General features: G+C 38.0%; 1 protein-coding gene across 1 annotated transcript in view; it reads right to left on the bottom strand.

Annotated features, from left to right (window-relative positions):
* The window catches only part of LOC139963522 (uncharacterized), a 64,738-nt gene that overhangs the window by 37,769 nt on the left and 6,681 nt on the right, over nucleotides 1–20,288 (bottom strand). Inside the window, exons 7-32 of the mRNA XM_071964358.1 lie at nucleotides 20,130–20,227; nucleotides 19,308–19,457; nucleotides 18,809–18,940; nucleotides 18,052–18,211; nucleotides 17,560–17,658; nucleotides 16,254–16,333; nucleotides 15,382–15,540; nucleotides 14,326–14,545; nucleotides 13,723–13,908; nucleotides 11,992–12,177; nucleotides 11,454–11,633; nucleotides 10,585–10,730; nucleotides 9,746–9,959; nucleotides 9,165–9,319; nucleotides 8,325–8,538; nucleotides 7,654–7,989; nucleotides 6,972–7,178; nucleotides 6,139–6,286; nucleotides 5,239–5,423; nucleotides 4,029–4,194; nucleotides 3,466–3,650; nucleotides 2,980–3,174; nucleotides 2,162–2,303; nucleotides 1,657–1,847; nucleotides 708–905; nucleotides 22–163 (exon numbers count right to left, since the gene is read on the bottom strand). Of these exons, the coding sequence (XP_071820459.1) occupies nucleotides 22–163; nucleotides 708–905; nucleotides 1,657–1,847; nucleotides 2,162–2,303; nucleotides 2,980–3,174; nucleotides 3,466–3,650; nucleotides 4,029–4,194; nucleotides 5,239–5,423; nucleotides 6,139–6,286; nucleotides 6,972–7,178; nucleotides 7,654–7,989; nucleotides 8,325–8,538; nucleotides 9,165–9,319; nucleotides 9,746–9,959; nucleotides 10,585–10,730; nucleotides 11,454–11,633; nucleotides 11,992–12,177; nucleotides 13,723–13,908; nucleotides 14,326–14,545; nucleotides 15,382–15,540; nucleotides 16,254–16,333; nucleotides 17,560–17,658; nucleotides 18,052–18,211; nucleotides 18,809–18,940; nucleotides 19,308–19,457; nucleotides 20,130–20,227 (4,474 nt within the window). The remainder of the gene's footprint in view (nucleotides 1–21; nucleotides 164–707; nucleotides 906–1,656; nucleotides 1,848–2,161; nucleotides 2,304–2,979; nucleotides 3,175–3,465; nucleotides 3,651–4,028; nucleotides 4,195–5,238; nucleotides 5,424–6,138; nucleotides 6,287–6,971; nucleotides 7,179–7,653; nucleotides 7,990–8,324; nucleotides 8,539–9,164; nucleotides 9,320–9,745; nucleotides 9,960–10,584; nucleotides 10,731–11,453; nucleotides 11,634–11,991; nucleotides 12,178–13,722; nucleotides 13,909–14,325; nucleotides 14,546–15,381; nucleotides 15,541–16,253; nucleotides 16,334–17,559; nucleotides 17,659–18,051; nucleotides 18,212–18,808; nucleotides 18,941–19,307; nucleotides 19,458–20,129; nucleotides 20,228–20,288) is intronic.

Genomic DNA, 20,288 nt, shown 5'->3' with positions numbered 1-20,288 from the left:
CAAAAAAAAATGTGTACTTACTTGGGCAATCTTCCAGGCCACATGGTTCTTCAGTGGGATATGGTGAATTTCCACACAGAACCTCACTGACTGGAGTATTTGTTGCTAGGTTCATGCATACTACATTTCTAGACCTGACCCCTCCACCACAAGTTTCAGAACACTAGGAGAAATTATAAAAGTGTAAAAAAAAGGGGTAAAATAAAAAAGAAAAAGAACAAAAAGACAATCATTCCATTAAGATTAATAAATTCTTCTGCTGAAATCTAAATGATGAGACTGTTTGAGAACCAGAAACAAAAGAGTTTCAAATTCTTTCATCCATTTTCAAGTATCGTTATAAAAGCTGCAACTTTGTCCAACTTTTGCAAGTCATGTATAGTCCCCCACCGGGATGTGCAAACTTGGACACCTTTGGAATTCAGAAGAAAATTCCTGGCGGAACACTATTCACATTATTACCGCAGAGGATCTTACTACGAACCCACAAGAATGCAAAGGAGCGCTGAATAAAAGCATACAACGATAAACAAAACGAGCAAAAATAATGAATTACAAGTCAGCAAACAATAGTTCAGAAGATAACTGCAGTTTGAGCAACGGGAAACCTCCTGAATATGTAACTAGAAGAGAAATATTTGAGATTGTAATGGTCTGCTTGGTAACACTTTATGCGAGTAATCCTTTCCAGATGATGCAAATCTTACCCTGCCATATGGTTCCGGGATGAAGGCGAACACTGGACAGTTGTTAAAATTTGGATAGAAGGAGAACCCACTGCCGACAAATTGCTCGTCTGAATGGAAGTTGATGACTACGTTGTTGCTAATGGATACGAAAGGTGGGTAAGGTCGTGGATCCCCGCAGAGCTTTAGGCTGACCAACGGGTTTGATAGATCGGTGAACTGGAATGAAGGAGAAAAGATGGGAGGAAAAGCTGAAACATTAAGTCTTGGAGAATACCGAGGATCCACGTACGTAGAGAGGGAATGTACCCGGCTATGAGGAAGCAAACCTTAATTCTTATTATTAAAGATACAAGATGGTGACATCCATATAATCATGTTCACATCTATGGTATTGCAACTCTTCATTATGAATCGAAAAATTGTTATAAACCAACAACAACATAAAAACATTGAAAAATATGTTGGATTATTCAATGCATCTGTTGAAACCATGATGGCTTAACTTTTGATACAACAGCATTTACTTTACTTCCTCAAGGCTGTGATATTAATTATGCCACAAAATATGTCAAAATGGTGTGTCACTTGTTTTTCTTGCAAAATTCTTCATTGAAATCCAATTGAGTATTTTGGGAAATGTGTGACCAATTTTTTCTTTCTTTTATTGTTTTGAAATATTTAGTCCACTGATTAAGAGAACCATTGTGTTGCTGGGTACTCTATGTAAATCCGGGCAAATATTTGCCCGTTGATACATTTAACGTGAGAAATATCTCGCCAGCTACAGTTACCTTATCAAAGAAATAAGCAAGTATTTACAATTTGAAAAAAAAATATTGTAAAATTTTTGAGAAAATTTGAAAAGAGCAAAAAACCATGGGTGAATGCAAAAGGAAGGGTTTTTTAGCCAAAAGTGAAAACAAAGTATCCAAAAAATGTAAAAAACTCAAATCTAACAAGTACTCACCTCGGCGTAGTCATTATCGCACAGTCCTGGCACACTGCCAGGTTCCAGATCGAATGAGACGATGACGATGGTAACACATTGGGTAGGGTGGGAGATGGTGATGCGACAGTCTTGGTTGTTGCCATAGGGACCACCGCCAGGAGGGAACATCACAACCTCTGACTGTTGTTCTGTTATTTCAAAGTCGCAGCCTGGATGTAATACAACAAGATGATAGTCATATATATATATAAGTGACACTTACGTCAATCGCCTGGACACAGTTTACAAGAATTGGCCAAAAGGAAGTTGATTTCAATTTAGACCTTTGTAAAATGCAATGTTTCATTTAGCAATTTACATGAAAATCCATATTTTTTTTTTTTCATTTTTTTTTTTTTTATTGCCTCGTCTATTTTTCGGATGGATCAGAATGCTCATTGTCGTTTCATTTTTCTATTTTTAACCTTTCATTTTAGTTATCCGCGGCAAAAAAACAAACTGTGTGCAGAATTATCATACTCACTTGGGCATTCACCAAGGTTACAGTATCTCTCCGTGGATATTTCAGAGTCGTCACAATTCTCATCGGACACGGCCTCATTGCTCAGGACGTTAACACAGGTAACGTTTCTTTCTTGGATACCGTCACCACAAGTAGCCGAACACTGTAAATAAATCAGAGTGAAGATAGAATTGGATGGCGTCCAAACGGATGTTTTCTCCACAAAAAATTAGTTTTGCTGGCAGACTGTTTCTTCTGCAAATTTCATAACACCAGTAAAAATGATCCTCACAATTCAATGCCATGTAATATTTCTAATATAACCAAGTTGAATCATTAAGACAGGTTGAAATTTGGTAAAGACATTTGCAATCGCTTTCCTGTACCGGATAATCTTCCAAATGGAGAGGGAGTTTTTACAGTCACCCATCTCCCATCAATCCACCCATCCATTAATCCAGTCTACGTGTATCCCTTCATCCTTCCTCATCCATTCTAACATCCAGTTACCTACCATATTTATCCCCTCATCCATCCAGTAAATTACACATGCCAAACAATCAATTCATTCCTCCCTCAGTGTATTCATTCAGGCGTCCATCCATCCCTCCATCATTCTACATCTATTCTTCCATCTATTCTTCCATCTACTGGCAAACCTCATCTATCCACTCATCCACCCAGCATATTACACATGCCAAACAATCATCTATCCACTCATCCACAATGTGCATACATTCAGCCCACATCTATTTAGTTACTCGTTGTATCATTCAATACCAATACCATTGGTGAATAAATACGACACCGTTAAAACTGAGAGAGTAAAAAAGGCTTACGGGACTCCACTCTGATGCCACGTTGATGGCAGAGGGACATTCGACAAAGAGTGGCACAGCAACGTATCCGCCACCGGTCACATTCCCATCGCTGACTAAGGTCAGTCTGACCGACCCGGAACCAGATTGGAATGGATGCGGTATGGTATCACCACAGACCCTCCTGTTGAACTGGGGGTTTATCAAATCTTCAACCTACATAATGATCAAATGAAAACAATGAAGACATTTTTTTTTTCTCTCTCTTCTCATTTATCTGAAGGTGATCATCATAGCAAAAAAAAAGGAAAAAATTTGTTGGCTAAAAATGTTTGAAAAAAATGAAAAATATCAAGGGAATAGAAGCGATCAAAATATCTTAGCCAATCATATAACGGTTCCTATATATAGAAAACAACCAGAAAATTGCCAAATTAACCAAAAGTAGTAACAAAAAAAAAAGGGGGTATGCACTTATGAAAATATGCGACCTTTGACCCAACTTACGTGGACGTAGTCTTGTTCGCAGTCCCTATTGCTGGCAATATCCAAGTATGTGAAAATGACTTCAATACAGCCTGTGGTGCTGAGTATCCCCACAGAGCAGTCTTCGCTGTTGTTATAAGCAATTGGATAGCCGGGTGAGGTTATCACTTGGCCGGCATCTCGAACGACCGTTCCGCATTCCGTAGCTTTTGTCGAGAAAAGGCAGAGAAGCACGATAATGGGCATAAAATGTCGGGATAACCATAGGAACAAGATGGTCAACATTGAACGTGAATCGTTTGAATAACGGCAGGGCCCAGACATCTTCCATTGTGATATTATTTAAAACACATAAGTTTGACAACTACACTTCATGAAAAAGAAGGAACAATTGTTGACATTATCTGGTTAAATCCCAATCACGTTTTCCACACTTTTTTACGTATAATTAGATCATTCGATTAACGCAGACAACTTCAGATTAAGGGAACAGAGAACAAGGCATCAGAGTTACTTGACGATAATTTTACAAGGCAAGAAACAAAACTAAACGAAACTATAGAAAAAACATGATAGAAACTTACCAACAGGAGTCACAAACTCAAAGAACAGCTGGAAGCCAGAGGCTTCAACTTCGGCATCAGATCGGAAAACGACTCGGACCTGGTTGCTCTGTGACAAAAATATTCCCTGTGGTTGATACTCTCCACAGAAAGATAGTGGCTCTGCCAAGGACAACACGTCGGAAATCTAAGCAAAGAGGAAGAACAGAGGTTGGTGAGTTCGCGAGAGGCGGCAAACGTTTGTGGAGACGGAATCCTCATCTACTCTTGACATTCTGAAGTGTGAAGAGTTGTGACTGATCAACCACAATCGTGTGTTTTAACTGCAGAACCTCCTTAGCATCAAACACTGCTTAACTGTAACATGGCTTTTAACAATGCTTGTTGCTTTGATCTAAATGGCACAATAGGTTATTTACAGCTACGTCCTACACCAATAGATTCTAACGATAGTTACAGGGCCAGAGACTACACCTCGGTACATCTCCTCTGTACATGAAACAAAACTCACGCAAGCAAGAGCCTGGAAAAGTAGAAGACAAACAACTCGATGCACCATTGACCCAAGTCCCCTATGATCACGACCATGTTGCGTCATGCAAGTATCGAGGAGTCCCTTGGAGAGGAAATAGTTACTATACACTTGATCAGGTTAAAGGTTGGTGAGCAATCTACTGTGTTCAGTGTACTATGAACTTATTATCTCATTGCTCCCATGGGGAGGATGAGATACTGTAGTTCCTTTACCAGTTGGGCCATACACAGCTGTGTCAATTGCCATAGCAACAGTTGCCATGGTAATGATTAATTTTCCAGAGTAGCTACTCTCGGGGGTCATCCATGGTGTGGTAACCCATGGTAATTGAAAGTCCATGACTGAGGGAGGGAGGGGTCAAAACGTGTCCCTGTTAATGTGTGTGCATGTGGGTGTCTTTGTGTGTCCAATTTTGTGTCAAAAACTCATCCTAAACAGCTGGGCCATATTCTTCAAACTTGGTGAGTGAGATACCTCTCTTGTTAAATTATTTTGTTAATTATCTTTTCATTGAATTGAAGCTCTTTTTTGGTTATGTTTTAACCTTTAAGGTCACTTGCCTTGTAAACAGTATCTGTTTGCTAGTGGGTCTTGGCATTATATTACTTTTCTATTGAACTGTACTGTACTTAACTTACGATAACATGAGAAATAAAGTTGAATTGGATTATTTCAGCCGTCACAATAAAATCTTACCAACACAGCATCTTTCTCACAGCGGGCAGAGTCTTCGAGATTGAAGAACTGCAGCGATATCCTTATTACATTTCCCTCTGGGGCTTGGATGAGATTACTGCAGGTGGCATTGGGTGGATAGTTGGCAATGAAACCGGGAGAGGTAATGATTCCTGGTTCTGTTCGTAGGACATCGACACCACAAACTGCAAAGAGAAAATGGAAAAAGAAAATATTTGTCAAACCTTTACAAGATACAAGAAGTGGAGTCTCTGATACTATTGGAGCAAACTATTAACTACTTTTTAAAGGTATTAAAATACCTTTAAAAGCTGCTTTTAAAAAGGGATTTGAGTGAACTAAACCAATACAAACATTTCCTGTTGGTACCAAAGTTCAGTGAAGTCTTCCTTGCTCAGTTTATGATGTAAACTTTTAGGAACAATTTTCACATTCTGATGAATTCTATGACACAAGTCAGATATCCTGGTTAAAAGTCACCATAACATTTGTTCTATGTGTTTTGAAAATTTGTCAACCAATCTAGCATATCATCTATCATGCTTTTCTGTTACATTAGAGGCCACTCTTAACTGCATTAGCTTGTACCAATCTATGAATTAAATGAGTAAATATATGAATAAAATGAATAATTTGAATAACAAAATGAGACAGCCAGTAGTCACAATTAAGTTGTCAAGATTTTTACATTATCAGCTTCAAAGATTTGTTCTTAGCAAAAAAAGGTAATTTATCTTAATGAAAACGTGTTAAGGATCATAGTAGTCATTTTTTCCCTAGAAATTATGAGTGTTCTCCATGAGAAAGGTGAATGTATCAATTTTGCCACAATTTTGCCTTCTAATACACAAACTGTCAATGAAATTAATACAGACACAGCTATGAACTGAAGCTACTGACCATCTGGTCCAGGACAGATAGCCAATGTGCATGTCCTAGCGGTTGCCGGGCTATCCAAACCAGCACACTCGGCCAAGTCTACCACTTGTCCATTTAACATACAGAAGACTTCTCGAATTTGTATGCCCTCACCACAAGTAGTGTCACACTGTAAAAATGAAACAAAGGTTAAAGCGAATACCAAAGACAATAAGACAAGGGGTAAAAGGGGAGGGCATGGAGGGGGGCAAAGTTCCCAACCCCCCCCCCCTTAAGAGAAATGCATGCCAAGGGGTTCAAACAGGTCAGCTCGACAATATCAAGTAAAAAATTGTATTCTCTCATACGGTATTAAAGCATACTGGAAAATTATAACTTACAAAAATTATTTGGGTGATTATTATGTCCCCACCGTAGCTTTAATGTTATTTTCAAATGAATGTCTGATCATGACTTTCATTGAAAGTAATTTCTTTCATCATATTGCCAATTCCACAAAGATAAGGAAAAATTTGATTTCAGTGGAACTGAACTTTCTGAAGGTGTCATGTCCAGTTTGGTAAGAAGTATTTCAATGGTTATAGGATGACATTTTTTTGGAGGGCAGAATTTTAGTCTTTGATATGAGTATTAGATTTGATAGGCCAGTCGTTTTAGTTGATGAACCTCACCTGTTTAAAGTTCATTTCTCCACAAAAAAAAAAATGTTGGTATAGAAGTTGTTCTCCAACAGTCTACCACATATCAACATTTATTTTATTTGTTAAGTCATCTTTTTATTGCAGAATCTTATCGATATTAAATCTTGATTGGTATTAAAACAACAAAGAGAAAGATTTAGTCGTGGTTCTCACCTCTGAATAATTTCCAGTAATATACTCGTAGACATCGTTGGTGACTGCCTGGAAAGACCCTATGTATCCTCGTCTCTGGATGCTGACGTCCGTCTTAAAGAGCAGTTGGACCACGGGACCGACCGATTTATAAGTATACGGCAATTCAGAAATACTGCCCTCATCGCATAGAAGAGTCTCTGTGTTGTTATTTAGTGTATCCACCAGCTTCAAATCAAGAAAAACAGCAAAATGCATAAGAAATTGCTAACATGCACGGTGAATGACGATGCAAATTCGCAAACCAGAATTTTTATTTTGTTTCAAAGAATGCACTCATGCAGCTACTGAAAAAATATCTGAAACTGGTGACTTTATTACAGCAATAGATTTTTTTTAAATCAAGGCTACGACTAATAAAGGGACTTTATTCTTATACCCCTCTTGGAATCAGGAATGCTTCCATCAACCCATCCTGAGGGCGTGAGCAGTTTATCTCACCAACATTCAAAACATTTTAAAATGTTCCAAAAAAATATCAAATTTTCAACAAAAGGAAGAACATACAAAATAAAACTTTCACAATTAAACAACTAAAGAAACAACACCTACCACCCTCTCCCCCACCCCCCTCCCATTTCTCTGATCTAGAACATTTCAAAAGAAGCATTAAACAGTTCCCTTTAGTATAGTGTGTACTCACAGATACGTAATCATAATTGCAGCCTCCTTCCAAAACAAAGTCTGTAAACGTGATTTCCACGTGGTTCCCCTCGGTGGCTCTGATCACCGTGGGGCATTCCAGGTCGCTGGGGTAGTTGGCAGGGTAGTTAGGGCTGCTGATTGAGGTACTGGTGACTCGAGCTTCCAAGGAGACATCGCAACCAGATGCAGGCGGACAAGGTTGGAGGTAACAAGCTCTTGTATCCGCGGGTACATCCCCGTCGCATTCATCGAGAGGTAGAGGGACAATGTTGCTCTTGTCGCGCGAGCATTGAACAGTCCTGCTTTGCGTTCCTTCCCCACAGGTCACCGAACACTTGAAGTGCAAAACAAACAAAAATTATAAATTGAAATCTTTCACTCTTTAACAAGGATGTTGGAAAGAATTTCAAAAGTTTTTTCTGGTAAAAAAATTAATCTGATAAAAATTCTGTGTCATTCATGCAAATATTTTACTAATTACATATTGAAATAAAAATAAAATAAAACTGTTAGCAAACTGCTTATCCACTAGAGAGCCTGTGTAAGAGTATGTGTAAAAGTAAGTTGGCCTGCCGTTTTGATCCTAGCAGGATCTTCTTCAAAGGCTAAAATTCCATCTGAAAAAGGTTTTCTCCTTTGAAAAACTTCGCACGAAAAGTATCAACTTACAGCGGACCATTCCGAGGCTATGAACACACCGTCACACGGTCCCTCTGTGCAGACCACGACTGATTCAAGTTCCTCGGCTGCATTGCAGTTGGCAGTATCTACTTGCTCGAGTGCTCCCGTTAACCCGATGCTGTAGCAAAAGACTGTTCGTGTGCGGATGCCCTCGCCACAGGTTACGGAACACTGGGAAAACTCGGTACCTAACCAAATATACCTGAGAACAGAGGAGAGGCAGGAGAGGTTGATAAGTTAGACTACAGACAGAAATTATACAGATGTGAGGAAAGACAGAAGATAAAGAAAAAAATACATCAAAAGGGAACTCTTCCACAGAAACAGGTCTGAATGTGCAATGATTGTACTGAAGGTAACCATACTGGTATGAACATACCTGAATTGATATTGAACATGACTTAATTGAACAAAATAACTGAACATTAAATTAAATGAATATAAATTAATTGAATATAACTTTATACAAGCACATCTGAATACGAGCATAACTTAAAATGAGCATAGCCTAATATGAGTATAAGTTAATATGAGCATAACTTAATATGAACATAACTTGATATGAGCATTACTTAATATGAGCATAACTTAATTGGTATCCCAAATCTCACTGGTTTTGATTGTTGTTGAACTGGTTATGTTATCTAACATCCTTCCAGCTTGGATATTGAAGCTTCCAGGTTTTATTATCACCACAAAACTGACTAACATTAATACGTATTAAGCCTAAACCTAAAAAAATGACTTAATCTTTTAATAAAAAGGAAATTTACTATGAAATGATAAATGAGCTGGAAAGATTTATCCTGCTATTAAATCTGGACTCACTCTGGTGGACATTCCACTCCTGTATTACATCCCTGGAATTCCGACGGCTTATCTCCTGGGACACAGAGCTCGTCCGCTACCGGGGTGTTGGATGCCAGACTCTCCGCACAGAACACAACTCTAGTCTGGATTCCTGTACCACACGTGACAGAGCACTACCGTCATAAGAAAACAGAAAGATATAGGGTCATGTACGGTGAAACGACCCAACAAGCATCATAAATACATTGATTGATTTGCAGCTGTAGCACGTGTGTGATTAAACTTATTCTGTTATGATATGTTTTGTCATGTTAAGATTGCTGAACAGGAAGGGCGTGGCAGACCACCGAAAAGGGCTCAATGACCAGGTTCAGCATAACTGTCATTACATACTGTATAAACATACATAGTTTACAGGAATCAAAGAGGGCAGTATTGCTCTTTCCTTCTGGACAACATGCACTTAATTTATAGATATATATTGAGCAAAATTTCACGTCTCTATAAACACTGTAGGTAGGCGTAATTAAACACTGTGGGTAAGAGGGCAAAAATTTAAAAAAAAAAAACTTCAGAAATGGGAAGTTTTATGTGAATACCGAGCTAAACTCTGTAGCGACCCACACAGGAGATGAGCAGGTGACAGGGGCAGTACACGGTAGGGACTGTGTGATAGGATCGACATTATTAGCGACACAAAGAGAGCTGTTGACCGGGCTAAAGATGAGGCCATCCACAGAGACACAAAGGATCAGGCGAGTTTGAATTCCATCGCAGCTGCAAGCTCCATAAGGACCCGCAACATACCGGTATCTGTAGAGAGAGCAATGTTTGGAACTTGTATCACATAATGCTTTTTCTGAAGAGACGTTTCCCACAATCTATGCTATCAGAGACTTGGCAGGACTTATTCATCAAACTCTTAGAATCCAATGCTGTGTGAGGCAAATTGATCCATTCTGTTTCTGACCTAAAAAATTCAACAGCAGTCACGCTGTACTATATACTATACTATCAGCGACATAACTAGTTTAGTCCAATTGGCTAGAATCTAAAAATTTAAACGATCATCTGTTTCAGTGAGAAGATGAAAACAGTCATCTATTGTGAAACCTTCTTGACTCTTTTGAAATACTTTCCCTCCCTCCAATGAGACACTATCACCTAATTTTAACCTTTTTTCAATCCACCAGGGAACAGTTTGCGACAAAGGAACTGTTGCAATGTTTGTTTGGCAAAACGAGACCAATCCTAAGAACAGCAACAAGATTATCAAAATGGGATTTGAAGCGGTGACTGCAGGGTTAACACTTTCCTGATGTCCTTGCCTTGACATTGGTTTTACCATAAAACAGTAGGCAAGTCAAGACTTGTCATACTCGGTTCATATTAAACTTATCCTGAACGACGGAAAGGAAATGCCCGAGGCTGCACTTACGTTACTGCACACGGCCCGTTAGAACAGGATTGAAATTCCTCTGGTTTTTGTTCCGTACAAAACTCATCTCCTACGATAATGTTGGACAGTTCATTGACACAATTCACCGCACGAAGTTGAACACCACTGCCGCAAGATGTCGAGCACTAGGGAGAAAACACGACCAACAAATCGACTGTTATGTGTAGGGATATGAATGACGTAAATAAAACAATAAAAATAAATGAAACATTCAGACTTTACCCAAATTTGGAATTCCGAAAAAAGTCTGGAAGGATTAAAAAAATCTGGTTAAATGCTCAAATTTGGTTGCAATGGAACAATTATTATATATAGATTGCCCAGAATCTGTTGCAATGTGTTTTATACCTAAATGTGTATTTTTAAAATGCATTTTGATATTTTTGATGAAAAAATTATGAAACTCTGCCAAAGTTTTGGTTGAAGTATCGTCGTCAATGATGTCAATAAAGTTGATCTGTATCATGCTTTATCGAACATCCTCGAATTTGCAACAAATCCTGTTCTTTACTTGAAATATGACAAAATATGACAAAAAGGGATATTTGCCTAGGTCTATCTGTTGAAAATGTGCACACACAAAGTAACAGGTGAGCTAATCCATAAAGTTAACCAACACCAAGAAACTACATTCTTTATGACAAATATTTGACAACTTTGTGGAAAAAAAGGCATTGCGAGACAATCAAGCATATTAGTGCAAACTTCGAGCAGGGTTTGGAGAAATGACCACAAATTTCCAAAATAACACATTCTGCACTATTTAAGGTTCCCTTTTATTTGCTATTAAAAAAAAAATCATAAAAGAAGCATTTTTGCGAAAGTCCTAATTTTGTTTTTTAACAAACCTCTCCAAAGGTACCAGCCACATAACCAAATGTAGGGCAGGCTGGCAGCACACACACAAAGGCTTCATCCGGTCTCACTAGGCCGAGACCGTCGCAGATGGCATCCGGAAAGACGTCCCCATTCTGGTTGACGCAGGTGATAGAACGAGTAAGGACAGCCGTTCCACAGGTTATTGTGCACTTTGCATGAGAAAAGGAAAGTCAAGAGTGAGATCCTGGCCTGGTGTACACATCCTTATTGCCTATGAGACCCCCTTGTCTCCCTTCCCCCCCCTCCCACCATATAATAAAAATAACTCCCCAGCCTTAGTGGGTTTGCCTTTGGTGAGCACTTTGTTCTTCTGCAACATTGGCCTCCGCACCCAATTGAAATTTTTTTAAAACAGAAATTAGATGATTTAGTATGAATGTCATTAGTGTATTACAATACCTTGAGAAACATCTTTAATGAGCAAACAACTATATCAGATCAAAATGAGACTATTAATCCACAAGTTTTGAAATTCAGATCTCAGAACATAGTTTTGAGGGGACTCACCTCAGGAAAGGCCTCAGCTGTATATACAAAGACGTTTTCGTTACAATCTGGTAGAAAACAAGCTTGTGTCTCTGTAGGTTTCACCAGGCTAGCAGCAGTGCAAAACACCTCATCCACTCTGCTATTGTCAGAGTTCACACAGATCACCACTCGCGACTGGCTGCCAACTCCACATGTCACGGAGCACTGCAATGAAAGGTTACAGATATTTAGAATTTCATTTTCCCCCCCTGGACAAGTATCCCTCTACGTGAAAATTAAAATAGGACGGCTCAAAGTTGTAAAAGTAGACCGGATAGCAGAAACAATAAAAAAACGATACTTGGAGACTTGACTGCTCAGAAGGTTGTCCGACAAAGTCGACAACATTTTAACATTACCACGGTAACCTTCCTTTGCGACACTTTTCGTGGGATGAGAATCGACAGACATACGTCAGAAAGTATACCGGAGGTCCATCCGGTTCAATCTGTCAAACCAATCCCTATCGCAAATATGTGTGACTTATGATCTGCTAGCCGCGCATACCATCAACGAACAACAAACCAAGCAGTAGCAGCAGCAGCAAGGGACATGACTACCCGTGCATCGTAAAGTACGGACACTACCGGGAGGGGTGACAGCCAGAGGGGAACATCCACAACCAGCAAAAGGCTTTACAACCATAATAGACAAGACTGTCCAAGATATACCCATAGGAAAAGACAAAGCCATAAAAAACAGATTGCATACCATGCTAACTTGTTAACTTATTTACAAAGCTCCTTTGTTATCTACATATTCCTATACTCATTTTTGTAGTTCACTGTAGCCTGGGTCGTAGTGATGGAGGGGTACATGGTGGGATGGGTGGGTTCTGCGTCTCCATTTCTCCTCATCCTTTTTTCTTGTTGCTTGTTCTTGTTGATCTCTGGACTCATACTCCACATATTTTATTGAACTTTTTCTAGCACATTCCTCGATCAATTTTCTTTCCACTATAAGTTCTACACGTTTAGTGTGATTTAATAAGCTAGTTCATATTGTTTGCTTTCAATACCAATGATCCTGCTCTCATATTTTAATCTCATCATTTTGTAATGTTTGATACTTGTGATTGATTGACTGAAATAAAATTGAGACTGATTCGAAATATTGAATAATCAGTTTCAGCAACCGGAATATTTAATTCACCATTAGTCTAAACCTTTCATTCTAATGATAAATTTGAGTTTTAGAGTGAATCATATGCAACTTTTCAACAACAAAAAAAACATATTAAAACCTCTAAATATTTTCACCAACAATGTCTATTTTCACGATCCTTTATGTCTGGCAATAATTATTGGGGAGCGGAAACCACAAGGAAAGTAATTTTGGAATTTTCTAGCAACTTTAGCGTGCTAAAATTACGGTGCCACTACTGAAGACCTTTAGTTCATTTCTTTGCCATGCAAATGAACTGAACTGTTGCAGAAATCTTAGTATCAATAAATTGATCAATTCATGAAAAGCATTCAGAAAATTATGTTTCTGCAGAACACAATGACCATGGTGCATCTTGTGTGAACTTGCCACGGAAAGAAATACTTCTTGGTTAAAATAAAGATCACGTTAAAATATTTAAGGGTCACACTATTCAGCCATTTTTGTCTCATTTTACGATGCGGTCAACTAACAAATGTCTGAATCTTCACAAGATACAGAAAGAAAGAAATATTTGTCCGTATTGTAACAACAATGAATACTCACTGCACCAAATGTCCCAGCTATAAATCTATATGTTTCTGCTTCACAAGGCCCCAGGTTGCAAACTTGCTCGCTAGCTGGTACCTCGAGACCATTATTAGCACACTCCGAGGGGTCCACTTGTACGGCGTTGTTCCTGATGCAAAATACAGTCCTCGTTTGAGTGCCCTGACCACAGGTAACTGAGCACTGCACAAAGGCGAACAAACATAAGATTGAATTAAAATAAAAACAAAGGACGGTTCTAATCAACAGTTACGGTATGATGAAAACTGTTCTTAAGCCTATTCTGCAGGTTCTTCAATCGTTAAACATGATACCCACACTGTTTTATTCAACTATTAATGTCTGCGTTGTTGGTGGCAGTTAGAAAACCAAATTAACTTTGGTGCTCTTCATCTAGAGACAAAATTGATAATGAGAAGAAAATTTTGTGGATTACTGCAGCATGATTCCTTCCGTTTATCATCGCGCAATTTGCATAGAGCCGATCGCGCCCTTGTTCTCTTTTCCCCAGGTTTTGGCATTCAAAGCGTCTGAACAGGAAGTTTTAAGTGTGCAAAAGAATTCCAGACTAATTTCTGCTGACGTTCTTAGCAAACGCACCTGTGAAAATGCACCCGCAAATATCGAGTAAGTATTCTGGGTAGGGCAGGCCGGTAGACCGGTACAGATTCGTTGAGTGTCGGGTTTTGTTTCGCTGCAGGAACTGTCCTCGACGGTAGCACCGTTCTCGTCACGACATTGCACGACTCTGGTCTGTACTGCGGTGCCGCACGTTGCAGAACATTCTCCATAGGGGCCCGTAAAGTAGCTGAATGTGGATCTACGAGAAAGCAAAAGTACCATGCAAGACTTTTCAAGGTAACAAATGTCACGGAAGAAAGGCTTACTTTATTCAACGGTCACTAAAGTGAATATACAAATCTGCCCTCAAAAAGTTTAACTCTGGTAGTGTACAAATTGTTTAACAAGTACATTGTCAGATTCACCTCTAACATACTGTTGGATGAGAGAGAATGAAAAAAAAATTTGGTCTGATCTGCCTTTCAATTCAACTACCAAACCATCCGATTTCGTTCCCCGAGATTCATGATACATTTTTAACACTCAGTTTCTGAGTTTCGTTTTTGAGATCAATAAATGAGTACCGTCAGATCCCAAAGCAACACAATCTCATTCAAACTTTTTAGAAAAGTTGGTTTCTGTTTGATGATGTAACAATCCCACACCGTAATGTTGAATAGAATTGATTGTAAACTGCATTATTGACACACCCAAAAAAGGTCTAAAACATCAAATGAACCATGCTACAAAAAAAAAAAAAAAAAAACGTCCATTAACTAGCTAAGCAAGGCTACAATTTTGTTTTCCACAGAGGATGCAAAAAAGCAAGGTGTAGATAAATAAGAAGTTTAAAATCCAACTAAATTTTGTCATTATCATTCATGCATGGTTGTGTCAATTTCTTAAACCCAACAGCACATTCAACTTATTCAAAAGAAACAATTCACAACCTCGCTTCTTTAACGTACAAACCTTCCCCATCTTCTTTTCCATAACGTATTCATACATACACACATACAAGCTAGCTAGTTCATACCTACAAAATGTAGAACATGAAACAAAAACAAACGATATAAAAACCATGAGAATACTTACGTAGCATTACAACAGAATCTTGTAGTGGCTGGTTGCTGAGCTGGACAGCGATTGAGATTGGTAACAAGCAATATGCTTCCATCATCTTGGAATTCAACACAGAAAATATCCCTGGACTCAAAGCAATTTACACATTCATCCCAGTTGTCTGTGATCCACCTGCATAATGAAGGCATTTCAATAATTCATTAGAACAACAGACTTTGTGGTTTTAAAGGCAAAGATACCAACTTGGAAAAGAGAAGCGGGAGAGGGGTGGGGGGGAGGGGGCAAAGGTGTGAAATATTCTTGAATGAGGATTCACAGAGCAAATCACTTTGGCACCGCTGAAGTTAACAGGGTGGACAACTCCAGCATGAACCAATTTCATCCTTGTAGAAAGCAGCTTTACTACATTTAATAAATTACATGTTTTGATGAAACCTATCATCTTAACTGGGTCATTATAGTCACACCCTGCAATACCTAACATTGTATTATACAGTACTACTACACAATATATATATGTTAGACAGAGATTGAATATACATTAAAAGTAATAAGTAGCAATAAGTAAGTTAGATCAGTGGTTATCATGCTGAATTCAGGGTCACAAGTGAGGTCATGACTAGTCTTATTGCAGTCGTGTACGTTTGTGAATTCCAATCCAACGGTGTAGCAAAATCTGTATTTTTTTTTAAAGAAAAAACGTTTGCCCATATTTTCAAGGATTTTCCGTACGAAATACAGCAAAAACGTACTAGTTGGCAGGTCTGCTAACGTTTGCAAGTATTTATTTCAATCCACTCTCTTGGCTGATGACCGGACTTTCAAAAAAATTAAAAGAGCCATTTCTAACACATTGCAAAAACTTGTTCAGAGAGGTCACTTACTCAGGAACACAAATGCCACCAGGATTGTCTGCACATATCTGTGTACTGTATGCATTAACACATGATCCTTGTAGACAAATCTGGAGAAATAAATAGACAGAATAACTCTCTTTGCAGTTTCGAACAAAAGTTTACCAGTTTTCCTTACAAGAGCTCTGACATTATCACCTCATTACTTGAGGAAATTTTCAAAATCAAGACAGTTTAACAAAGGCAAATGGAAACAGGAGACTATAAAATATCAAATCCTGGACTTTTCATTGGCAAAATACAAGAATAATAAATCATATTTTTGAAAATTAAAATATATTTAACGAGCCAAAATTTTAAATGATGATAGATATAATTAAAGACCCTGTTGCCTTTCTGTTCCTTGAAATCAGTTATAATAATAATAATAATAATCATAATATCATAATATTCCAAAATTATAGCGTGCCTTCTCCAAAACAATATAAATGCTCAAATAACAGGACGAAGTAAACAAAATAGAGGTAATACATTTTAAAAAGCACAGGAAAGTTGCAAACAGATGAAAAGTTAATGTATGAAGTAAATCCACAAAAATAACACAAGGAAGACTTAAAAAAATCCAAGTTATTACCAAAAAATTAGCTAAACCAAAGACAGTTTTTACATGTTTCTTAAATTTTATTGTTTTAAAATCAGTAAGAGGATTGACTGAGGAAAGACTCCCTTCCTGATGAGCTCACCTACAGAGAGTAACTACTTTAATCCAATGATGCATCTATCCACAAGTTAAGATGTGAAGGAAATTCAGTTAGAATTCTTTTTCGACGCCACAGTGATTTAAATTATCAGCTAAACATTTCCACCAATGGGCATAACTTTTACAGAAATTAATGCAGTTAGTATTGGCATTCAACGACTGAAGGCAAAGCTCTTGCAAAACGACTCATGGAACGTACAAAATTATGGACAAAACATGCACAACAAATAGATTTTGTTGCTCTGACATAGATGAAATCCTCTCATTATTATGATAACAACTAAAGGTGACCAGTATTGGACCCAGATTTGAGTGTGCTCAGGTAAAGTTTGCTAGGAGTTTTCAAGAGGGAGGTGCTGGGCCTCTTCTTATTGTTCGTAGACATTGTGGAGTGCCCAAGTAGATGACAAACTGTGTTGATTAGTGAAATGTTTTTGAGGGTCGCAGTAAAAATGCTTATAGATTTTTTAACACAGCTGTGCTATATTTATCTCTCTAGCATATTTGGGAGTAATACGAAAGACCTTTAACACAAGAAGAACGAAATGTTAATATAAGAAAGAGAAAAATTGACACCTGTCTCTTGTTTGAACCACACTGGGTACCATCCAAGGCTGCGCTGAATGTGTCAACTTCTTTCCCGTCGATCATGCAGTGAAGATCGGAGCAAAGATCCTGGAAGGAATGACATGTAAGAAATTATCATGTTAAAGCAGTCAATTAAACATTTGCAATTAAATGTCTTCTTCATAAAAAAAAAAAACATTTACACTTTCAACACAAAGTATTGAAAAATTATGCTGAACACTCTACCTAAGAATGGTTTAGTTGAGTTTTCATAGAAAAAACCTTCAATTTGGTACTTTTTCCAAGATGAAAACTAGGATCCTGCAAAACCTTCATGTGTATGGAGATTTATTAACTAGCTAAATCAAACCATGCCAGGTTAAGCTAAGTAATGATAACAAAACTGCTACTGCTAGCACTTAACCCAACATCTATAAAAACATTTCCTTTTTCATTCCTTTTTAAAAAAAACAAATAGTGCTCATGAAACTGGGTACTTACCATTTTGTTTACAAACTTTGGGTTTGCCTTGGCATCTTTGCCATGAAGATGCTGGCACTGTTGAGTGGCATCAATATACATTCCTTGCATGATAACTGCACGACCATCAAAGTGAGAAAGACCTTCCGGTTTGTTCTCCAGGCAAGCAGACTCTGGTGAGCTACAGTGAATTTTGAACAAAAAATAGTATATTACTTTCTTCTGTTATTGGGTAAACATTATTACTTCTTAAAACCATTGCAAGTTAGAATAAACACAAACAATAGGGTAGGTAGACTTTTTGCTTTAATTCCAAATCTTTTTTCTGACCATGAATCAATTTCACTCCAAATAAGCTAAGACAAAACAAATCATGTGTAATGATCACCATTTCAGTATTTGTACTATATATGTTTGGAAAATCTTGACTAATCCAGTTCGGTATAAAGCTTGAGTGTGTTACCAAGTTCTGGCAACAAATGGAATAAAGACTAAGGGATTTGAAGAGGTATTGAGCAAGTCTTTCAATTTCCATGTGCAATAACTTGTGACCAACACAGACTTTGCTCTTCCCACTGAGAATTTTCCACTAAAAATAATTTCCACCTTCTTGTAAGATAGTATATGGTATCATTTCAGAGAAACTCTTCTTTTTTAACTTTTCTTCATAGTTTAGGGGCAGCTAGGGAAAAAAAACAATATGGTCAACATATATCTCAGTCTCTTGCACTGGTCTCTAAAAGTTGATGATAGAGAAAACTAAATCCTGTAAACTTACTTCAAGAAGGCCAAAAGATCATTGTTGCTGCATGGAGACCACATAGGAGCAACCTCAGAAGACTCGGTGGGTGACATGATCCAGTGGTCGTCATGACAATCACTGTAGGCGTCGTCATGGAACATACCGAGGCTGCAAGAAGATATCATAGAAATATGATGGACAACTAATTAAAACAGCGAGCATTTTAAAATTTATTATACTAGAGGTTATTTAGCTATCTCCTACATACCAATTCTTGTCTGGTATGAGTAAAGTATTCCTCTAGAAGGCTATATGTGTACAACATGTATCCTAACCTGCATGTGACTGGTATGCTATACATGTCTATCTCGTCAAACCAATTTGAAATATCAAACGTATGACAGTTTCATTGTAGGTATTTTTGGCACAAAGGTAGACCATTTTCTTCTCTTATGTTCCATAATGATGAACTGCAAAATTAAACACAAAAACATGTAACATAAGCTATACATGTACTAGTATGAAAATACTGTACCTATGCCCAATCTCATGGGTAAGTGTGAGGGCCAACCCAGATGGTCCATTGTCATCACTAACAATACACTTCCGTAATGGATCACAGGCACCTGCAATATCTGCAGCCTTGCCAGCTACCAAATGGTTTCCTCCAGTTTGTAAATCTCTTCTGTAAATATGAAACAGAACATATATCAGGTACAGAGTTTGAAACTTGAAAGTTTATTACAGTAACCAGTCAAAATGTAAACAATAACAAGACACAGTCCAATGCAGTGCTCCTTATTTATCCAGCTGCTGGGTGGATAACATGATGATTTCTTATTCATCCCAGCAGCCTCAGGAATAGTGTGAGTGATTGGCTGGTCGTTATTCATCCGGCTGGCAAATGGATAACATTCCTGCATTCCCGACTGGCCCTAGCACCTAGAAAAATTTTGAGGGCACTACCCCTATCTTTTCTGAATGCAATGTGAATAAAATTGTGCTATTTTCTTATTTGGATCGCTGTCGAGCAAATAGGCATGACCTTAGTTAATCCGCTCACAGAATACGGGTCTAGTCATGTCTAACTTGCATTTGATCTTCAATGTATTCCAACAAACTTGAAGCCAGCCAACCTAGCTAGAATTTGGAATGATATGCTGCTGTATTTCATATTGCAACAACTGTAATTGACTAGGTGCGTGCAAATTGTTACTACATCACTAATCACGAGTGTGACGTATATATAACAGCAACAAAAAACAATGTCGTGAAACTACTACCGTCGTTTTTTTAATACAAATTTAGCAGAACTTCATTCAAATTATGGTTTCGAATTCGAATGACTATTACTCACCCGGTTATCAAAATTGAAATATCTGACTTATCTTCCTTCTGCCATTTACAGAAAGATTTCAAAGTCTCAGAAAGTTCATCAGAAACATCCAGCTCTTCCTGGAAAGAAGAACGAACAGAAAGAGCTGCTCAATCAAACAGTTCCCTTCTAATAATGTGT

Source organism: Apostichopus japonicus, chromosome 22 (genome assembly GCF_037975245.1).
Source record: "Apostichopus japonicus isolate 1M-3 chromosome 22, ASM3797524v1, whole genome shotgun sequence".
In the NCBI taxonomy this organism is placed as follows: domain Eukaryota; kingdom Metazoa; phylum Echinodermata; class Holothuroidea; order Aspidochirotida; family Stichopodidae; genus Apostichopus; species Apostichopus japonicus.
Note: the sequence above shows the minus strand (reverse complement) of the source record. Positions and strands in the feature narration are given on the sequence as shown.